Source organism: Homalodisca vitripennis, unplaced genomic scaffold (genome assembly GCF_021130785.1).
Source record: "Homalodisca vitripennis isolate AUS2020 unplaced genomic scaffold, UT_GWSS_2.1 ScUCBcl_3123;HRSCAF=8443, whole genome shotgun sequence".
NCBI lineage: Eukaryota > Metazoa > Arthropoda > Insecta > Hemiptera > Cicadellidae > Homalodisca > Homalodisca vitripennis.
In genome coordinates, this window is record NW_025779232.1 from 32804 (window position 1) to 42500 (window position 9697).

The 9697-nt window shown below is 33.9% G+C and overlaps 1 protein-coding gene across 1 annotated transcript in view; it reads left to right on the forward strand.

The window, feature by feature from the left end:
* Window positions 1-1037: 1037 nt before the first annotated feature.
* LOC124372403 (guanylate cyclase 32E-like) overlaps window positions 1038-9697 on the forward strand; it is a gene marked incomplete at its 5' end in the record, with an annotated part of 11206 nt that continues 2546 nt past the window's right edge. Inside the window, 2 exons of the mRNA XM_046830802.1 lie at window positions 1038-1155; window positions 7430-7579. Of these exons, the coding sequence (XP_046686758.1) occupies window positions 1038-1155; window positions 7430-7579 (268 nt within the window). The remainder of the gene's footprint in view (window positions 1156-7429; window positions 7580-9697) is intronic.

The window sequence follows — 9697 nt, forward strand, 5'->3', positions numbered from 1 at the left end:
TCCAGCAGTTTAGCAAATCAAAAGTTTATAGAATGGTCAACATATCACTTTAGGCATCACAGTAGACATTGCAAGAGGCAAGGAACTATTTTACAATGGATTCATGCATATACTTCATGCTCGTTGGATTGTAGAGAGGAACAGCTGCTGGACATTGATCGTGGACAACGCAGAAATCCCGATATGAAGAAAAAGCCATGTTATAGATACTTGGTGACTGACTAGTTCTTCAATGACTAGTTTGAATTCATTGAACGTGGCTAAGTCTATCTCAAGAGTAGAGTATTAACATTATATCATTTATCACCTGATAACTATTTAACGGAATTTAGCTAACTCGATGGAAAAGTTCTTTGTACATGAGTTAGTTAGTGAGGGAAATCACAATTGGAACCCACCAAAGCAGCTGAACGTACTATGGGACGTGGAACAAATTGACCACAGTTACACGGCCTGAGTGAGAAGTCCGGTAATGAGTTCAACGCCCTCACCCCTTGTTTGGAGTTAAGTGAATTAAAATGAAACAGTAACGTCAGTGCCCTTTTCCATCATCCCTTTCCCTCTCTCATTTCCTAATTTACGCACTTTTTTCTGTGCAGGTTCCTGTCTCTGACAATGTCAAAATAGGAAAACATGTATTTCCAGATGTTATGCACCATTGATTAACAATCCAATCGTTGAAGTAGATTAAATTTTAAAAGAGTGAAAATTATGTTATGCGACATTGTAAATAACACTGATAAAATCTCTATGATTTTAAATATAAACCGATGCTGACAATAAAGAATTGTATATATTTATTTAATAATTTTAATATTTTCTATTAAATTGGATTAATGTTAATTAAATTTAAGTGATGTTATGCTGAGCTTTGTTGGCAGATAGAAGATAAAAAACCTAACGCAATTTGCCTAGTACCTTTATATTTTAGCACAAACATCAGCTTTGTATATGTCCAGAAATAGTGGATTATACTGCATACCTTAATATATGATGTCTATTATGAATGTAATGTAATATTTTTTATCGATTGTCAGGATCTGGCAGGAGATTACAACCTATCGGTCACTGGCGTTTACGAGTTTAACAACTACATCCCCAAGGATATACAAGAGATGGAGAAGATCGTTGCTGACACCTACAGGAGGACTAGAGGTATTTACTTTTTCAAACCAATTATCACTTAAACTAACAAAAAATGTTATAACTCTCCTATTCATCTAAGTACATGAAGTAAACAATAAAAGACTAGAGTTTGAATTATTTTTTAAACTTCAATGTCGAAACTTGAACATAGCGCTCACTAGCGTTATGATAGCCCCCTCACCATTGCTTCCATCACCTCGACTTGAACATAGCGCTCACTAGCGTTATGATAGCCCCCTCACCATTGCTTCCATCACCTCGACTTGAACATAGCGCTCACTAGCGTTATGATAGCCCCCTCACCATTGCTTCCATCACCTCGACTTGAACATAGCGCTCACTAGCGTTTATGATAGCCCCCTCACCATTGCTTCCATCACCTCGACTTGAACATAGCGCTCACTAGCGTTATGATAGCCCCCCTCACACCATTGCTTCCATCACCTCGACTTGAACATAGCGCTCACTAGCGTTATGATAGCCCCCTCACCATTGCTTCCATCACCTCGACTTGAACATAGCGCTCACTAGCGTTATGATAGCCCCCCACACCATTGCTTCCATCACCTCGACTTGAACATAGCGCTCACTAGCGTTATGATAGCCCCCCACACCATTGCTTCCATCACCTCGACTTGAACATAGCGCTCACTAGCGTTATGATAGCCCCCTCACCATTGCTTCCATTACCTCGACTTGAACATAGCGCTCACTAGCGTTATGATAGCCCCCTCACCATTGCTTCCATCACCTCGACTTGAACATAGCGCTCACTAGCGTTATGATAGCCCCCCACACCATTGCTTCCATCACCTCGACTTGAACATAGCGCTCACTAGCGTTATGATAGCCCCCTCACCATTGCTTCGATCACCTCGACTTGAACATAGCGCTCACTAGCGTTATGATAGCCCCCTCACCATTGCTTCCATCACCTCGACTTGAACATAGCGCTCACTAGCGTTATGATAGCCCCCACACCATTGCTTCCATCACCTCGACTTGAACATAGCGCTCACTAGCGTTATGATAGCCCCCCACACCATTGCTTCCATCACCTAGAACGTGACTCAATTCCAAGTGCATCAATGTTATTGTTCCTTTAAGTTATTCTGCTTACTTCCACTATTGTTCAATGGCTATCCCATGTTTATATAATGTCCATACAATAACAGTATCAGATAATTGAGGGACGGACTGTGGAACAGACAGTTCCCACTAAAATAACAAAAACACATAATAATTAAAAACAGAGATAATATTCTTGATGCACGCGAGTCTGATGAATAGTTTTTAAATGTAATTTAATTTCAAATTATTTCAAATGTAAAAGATATCAGTAATTAGACTATTTAAATAAAAATGGACTAGTTTTGTGGATTTCGAACTGTTTAGAGTGTTTACATAAAATATGGTTGGATGAAGTGACTTGTTTTTATTCGGACAAAATGCTATTGCTTAAAAAAAGCATATTTTCCTATTGAAAAACATGTAATTTTCATTAATTTCATTTAATAAAATATATTATTTTCTTAAGTGATAAAAGAATAAAAACAACTTATTCTTTGAATCTATAACTATATATTTTAAAACCCATACATTTATTACTAAGTTTCCCCAATGTATCCCTCGTAGAGTAATCAAAAAGTATGTTTCCACTTTTTACGTCTTCAGGGAATACCTTAAAGGGCTATGAATTAGAACAAAAGATGATTTCCCAACCAAAAGCCAATTGTATCACATCAAAGTGGAATGACTTTGGAGCTTCTTGCCTTGCCCGCATTAAAAGAGATGATTATGTTTAGTCCTACCTGAGCTATGTTTTTGAGCTTATCTGTGAGCTGTAACTAAATTTTCAATATCAAGAAAAGAGTTGCTCTCGTGATGTTTTATCTAAGTTCCGGACTTCCCAGCAAACCTTTAGGACCACTTCAGTATTCTGCTCTTACAAGAACAAAATTATCAGTCATTTTCCAGGCACGTTTTAGTTCTCTTAAATTATTGTAAAATATTAACAATTCAAATACTTTACATAATACTTTTTAGAACACCATTTATCTAACTATTTTGTGCAAATGTAGAGTATAACTCCAGTTTACCTTCCTTTTTAATGCAACGTCTAAAATCTTACGCTGTCGCAGACCTGACTCCTCTTAGAGCAGCGTCTGTAATCTGAGTGTTGCAGACTTGACTCTGGAAGGTGAACTGGAGATAAGATTTATTATTGAATCAAACACCTCACACCACAGCTGAGTGATATTTAGATCTAGTAGACAACGTTCTGTTTAGTTCTGCCCCCATACTTACGTCTACAATGAGGCTGTGTCACCCATAACCACCGCTAACTTCATGTGAAATATCTAACGAAGTTCCACACGGATCAATACGAGTGCAGTCTCAGTTGAGACAGAAGTTTGCATTACACAAGCCACCATCACGCCTCGTACAAATCTGGGGTTTACTGAGGATCTAAAACTTTAAACAAATGTTTCTCTCTCAGACCTGACGTATTACACTGTTAAGGGGTTCCCAAAGTGACTTTATAGACGAGCTTTCCATGAGGGTGTCGGTTTAAAGCGTATATATTACAACTTCCTATATTATAGTAGACCACATTGGTATGTAATATTTTTTTCGTCGAAAAAACATAGTATTATTTATCTTTTTGAGTTAAACTGATATTGTAAAATATATGACTAAATATTTTGGATTATTGGTTGTATTATAATATCAACTACACCATAATAAGTATAACATTGTATTTAAATGCCGACATAGATTGAAATTACTTTCCTGACTGACAGATTTATGATCATTCACATAAAAGGAGCACACTAATCTGTGTTTTGCTCATCAGTTTATCTTTACACAATAGCTGATCAGATCTTCTCTTCCTATTTAAGTTTCTACTATTTCTTGTATACTATTATTGTCTAAGAGATGCGCGGCAATTCGCATAGTAAAAAGCATTGTTTTAAATTCTATAAAGGAAGTTTTCTTAAAAAATCTATCGTCCGCCACGACAATGTAGGTTTAGTTTAGGTTGAAATGGGAGGGAATCAAAATGGTTTAGAATTTGAAATGACACTTTTTTCTTATACCATAACTTTATAACTAGATAAATTTAACGCTAACCAGCAAACACATAAGTAAGTATTAAATCAGCCTTAGTCAATCATATACAGACGGATTATTTAAAAAAAGTATAAATATAAGAATTATCTAGTTTTCTTATGGTGCTATAACTGTTATTTATGTCTGACGTCCAATTTTAAGTGTGTTAAGCTAAAACAAATATGATTTGCGAAAAAAATTAATTTGATTTTTTTAACTCTTTCAGTACTTTTTCATTCAGGCCTCCATCAAGCTAGTGCTAAGTGTTGATCTATTTCTTTGTTAGAAGATAGTCCTCTGCCGATTTCAAGAACATCAAGGTTGTGTGCTTATACAATGTAAAGCAATAAGCTCTCGGTTGCCACACTATTATTATAGAGTTCTCAAAATCAAAGGAATAATATGATACAAATTTTAATTAGAATGGAGTATTGCATGGTATAAAAGATAAAAAATGGAGATGATCACGCTCAGGCTTTTAACAAGCGTAATACTAAAAGCTAAGTGTCACAACCCACAATCAGTTTCATAACTCTTATAAACATCTCATACTAAACGGTCCTTATCGGAAGGAAAACGTGAAGACTGGGTTATAACAAAAGCCTCTGTTAAATATGATGGAAGAGACTGTCGTGGATAAAATATTCAAAAAGAAAATCGAGAGCGCCGGAAAGTTCTAACTCAGTTACGCTTGACTTCTACATAGCTTCTAACGCAGTAATTTAGCTGGAGACGGCTATTTCTCCTCCTCCGGAGGAGTTGCATTCTCATAGTACTGATATTGCCTCTTCACCACACCTCTAACTGCGCTGTCTTACCGACTTTATACAAATTGGAATTACTCTTTGTAAAGTTAGCTGAAACATTCATTGTTACTCCTGATTCAAATAAAAATATTTATTCCTGGTAATCAAACTAAGAGTATTTATGATTTTCAACGTATTTCAATGTAAAAGCGTTTTAAAATTGTGTAAAACTGTACTTAATAACTCTTTTAGGCACACTATATTTTCTTAATATATATATAATTTTACACGTGTTTAGAAGATCTACATTTGTATATTTAATTGGTTATTATTTATTTATTTAGAGGTTAATGTACACTGATGATAGTTGAAAACCGAAACACGTGTATATCAATAAAAAGATTTTAAAAAGGGTTTTAGTTACTTTTCATTACATTAATATATATATATATATATATATATATATATATAGATAACCCTATAAGTAGAGTTAATAACATTGTATATATATATATATATATATATATATATATATATATATACGAGTACTATATGTATATAAAGCAATTGGAAGTTAGAAATAAATTTATGTAAAAATACATTTCAAAAACTGTTTTAGAGTAGTTTTTCGTTTTGAGAATTTAAATAATGCTTAGTAAAGTTCATGGGATTAATTTCATGATCAAAAGAGACAATTTGTGCTGATTAATTTAACAAAAAATTTAAGGTGTGTTTATGTAATATATCATACTCTAATTTTAACACTTTTGATACAATAGTTTTTATATTCAATTCAAAGAAAAGTACTTCATTAATATTATATATTCATGTTCACATGACCAAGAAATGTTCTTGCAAAGGCCATAAAATGTGTTCTAGTACATCTTATTTGTCCAGTTGTAATACAAACACTGGAGATAGATGTAAGTGCACTTATATGTAGAATTGGAACTGGCTTCTAGCGATGTTTACTCATCCCTCCTTGTCATTTTAATTGCTATTAGAAAACCTTTTTAGAAGAATATCGGTAAAAAATGTGATTATAATTGACGCCAGAGTGATAGCCACGTAGAAACGGTGGGGTTTAGCCAAAAATTTATGTACAGTTTTAATGTTTATAAAATTCCTGTAAATACTAAAAAATCTGAGTTGTAAATCTGTCACGTAAATACATGACCTGTTCGTAAACTGTTTAATTGCTAAAATCTGGATTATTTATTTCCAATACTTTTTTCTTAGTTATTTTTAGAGTCAAAGTTTAATATATTATTAACAATGTGTGTGTGTGTGTGTCTTATTATATTAAACTTAATGGTAAGGGAGTTGCATTACCACCATAACTTATTCTATTATAATAGTTTCACTGACTACTCCACTATTGTGAAGATAGACACTTTTACGACATTCCAATAACGGTAGGACAACGTTCTTCTGATACCGTGATTCATTTGAAAATTTGGATATATGGGTACAGTTCTGTCACACAAAACTGTCGAAACAGATTGAGTTTTAAACTTTATATTAAGGGGGTTCGGTATGCCCTATCCTTCTCATGTTAATTTGGCCAATTTTATGTACCTTTTTCTCAGAAACCTTTAAAGCTATCATCATCAAACTTTAGTGACACTACTATTTAGACCTTTGTTAACATTTAGATCGGAAGACATTACAAAAATTTATTTTAAATTTTTATTAAAAAAATTATAATTATAAATTACTTTACAAAAAATTAATAATTTTTTATTTACAACAAATTAAATAAAAACTTCTTTTTTTAACTTTGTTCCGCTCTAAATGTTAACAAAGGTCTACATAGTAGTGTCCTAAAGTTTGATGATGATAGCTTTAAAGGTTTCTGAGAAAAAAGGTACATAAAATTTGGCCAAATTAACATGGGAAGGATAGGGCATACCGAACCCCCCTTAAGCTACTTTAAACACTAGAATAACATACCGGCTATTTATGTAACGAAATTCAATGTCCGATTTTAGTGCAAGGAGGTTGTAGAAAATAGGTGTGAGTCCGAAATATCTATTTAAGTTCAGCTTTTTGAAAGTTATAACACTCATTTTTCAACCCATTATTGTTGTTTATGATACTTAAGAGATTATCATTTTATAATTTATAATAATTGTATGAAGAATACTTTCCAATTTAGGACGCTTTTTTAGATGTGTGTTGAAAAAAGTTGTATTTTTTTGTTCAAGCATATTATTTATCTGCCTAATGGTCAAATGGTTTGACCATGGCATATTGTTTTATGATATATGAAACACATACATTGTGTGCGCGAATCTTTAAATTTCATTATATTCTACGGTACATAGGAGATTTTAAGTTGTATTTCACATACTGCACTTCCTTTCGTAGGTAGATTTTCGCCTCTTGTATAACAAATCATTATATCAGTTCTCTTTTTACAGTCTACGTGTTCGTTGGAGAGCATATCGCTTTGGTGGACTTTGTAAGGTGTCTACAGCAGCGTAGACTGCTGGAACAGGGAGACTACGTAGTTATATCAGTGGACGACGAGATATACGACCCTGACCACAAGCGTAGCATCGTGCAACGCGGTAAGACTGTGTAATTATGATGTAAGTTTAACTTAGAAAGTTTAAATTTTTTAACTCCTGATTTTCGGCCTATAAGTCATTGGCCACGAAAAGAACATTTGACACCTAAATTTTAAAAAGTTTCATGCGCTGTGGCTATTTTGGATTTAAATTTGAATCGGTTAAAGATATAATCGTGTCTAAGATTGGTTTTGAAGGTATTATACTTTGATTGTGTTATTATTTAATGATTTTTATAACTGGGTATTTTGTAAAATAAACGATAAAAACATCATGTACAAAAGCGCTGTTCCAGAACACTATGAGGACCTACAGTTTCATTCAAAAGTCGTTTAGAGCTGTGTCATTTTAAATGTGTTATTTCACCAGTCGAGGTTAGAGTTAAGAAGCCCTCTCTAACACTTAGCCTAAGGACCAACGGCTTAAAAGTGACTTCCGAACCACCACCAATGGCCGGGCAGGCGGGCTGCTTGCAAGGACAGGATCGCTCAGCAGTCACACATCCAAGCAGCAGCCACGCTCGACGTTGTCTGAATCGGTTATCTCGCGATAACAGTTGTACCCGCTACAATGCGCCATTGGCAATTGCGGCGGAGGGTCCATAGTCCACAGTGTTAGAGTAAATATTACGGTGTAGTACTGTAGATGGTAAGGAAGTAACAGCTACCTTCTGTTGCAGACGGCCTTTTGTATTAGTAACTACCAAGTGATAGCTGTTGTTTATTAATTTCATTTCAATAAAATTTTACTACATCGTAGTAGTAGCTGCGAATATTTACTTGTTTTTTTCACTTCGCCCAATAATTGACCTTTTTAGTCTGATTTACGAAGTCAGTAGTAACACTTCACTATAGATTTCCATTATGCTCAGTTTTAGTTCGTATAATATGGGTTGAAAATGTCTTTTTTTACGTACTATATTACAAGTGATGATGATATGCGCGTAGTTAATGAGTGATGTTTGGTCTTGAATTGGAATTATTGGCCTAAATATTGTACCGATGCCCCTGTTAAACGTCAAATACTTTTATAATCTATTTTCAGTCATGGAATTACGGAATGTAAAATTAAGGTAACGTATTTGAAAGTAATTTAGTTTTCTACATAATTTTAATAGTTTTCAGGAAATAGGTTGTTCCCTTTATGTACAGAATTAAGTGAAATTTAAAATTCCTTATCCCCCTTTTAAAATCATGCAAGTGTGCATACTCCGCCATCAAGGAACAACATAACCACATATCTGATGTTAAGATTTTAGTATCTGATAAATGTAAAGTGTAAGAAAGGATGTAATTTGCAGTAAATATAAAATACACGCTTCCTCATTACTATGGAAATTCACTTTCGACATCCAATGCAAGCGAACAAGCGAACTTGTTTAGAAACTTCTTTGACTTTCTCTGAATAAATTTGTAATGAAGCCTTATTAATATGAACCCCTGTTTTTTTAATGTGTCCACAAACTCTCGCCATAAAATGTGAAAGTGCTTTTTTGTTTATTTGTTTTGTTTTCACACGTAAACTATTCGACAGATTCTACAGAAATTTTAAAAGGACATTCATAAATGGACATGGCTACCTGGGATAAATATAAGTATATTTTCGAAAATCCCACAGTGCTACGTGTTCCTGGTCTCTAAAGCAGTTAAAATCCCCATCTTGGTCTCTAAAGTTTAATTTAGTTAAATAATTAAAATATTAATTGAAATCTCCTGTTAAATCTAATAACCGTTATGTGTAAACATTGTAGTATGAAAGAAAAAATATATTTTTATTAATTGAACCACTATTTTCAATTTTTTTTACATATATAGAGTGAAAGCATAAAGTAAGTTTGATAGTAACAACACATATTATTTTAATATTGTGGCAACAAGGTAAACCAACAAACTATTTTATTCTGGATTTTACTTAATGAACAAAATGTGAATGTGTACCTGTAAGTTATTGAATTTGGTTTCCTTAGGACACTGTGAGACGGCATAATTACAATGGAGAAACAAAAACTAAGGGACTGGGCATTAGCATGATTCAACAAACCATTCGCTCCGTGACTACAATTGGAGCAAACAAGCGAGCGCAGTGAGCTCGTGACCTTAACAAAAATCTAAAAGCAAT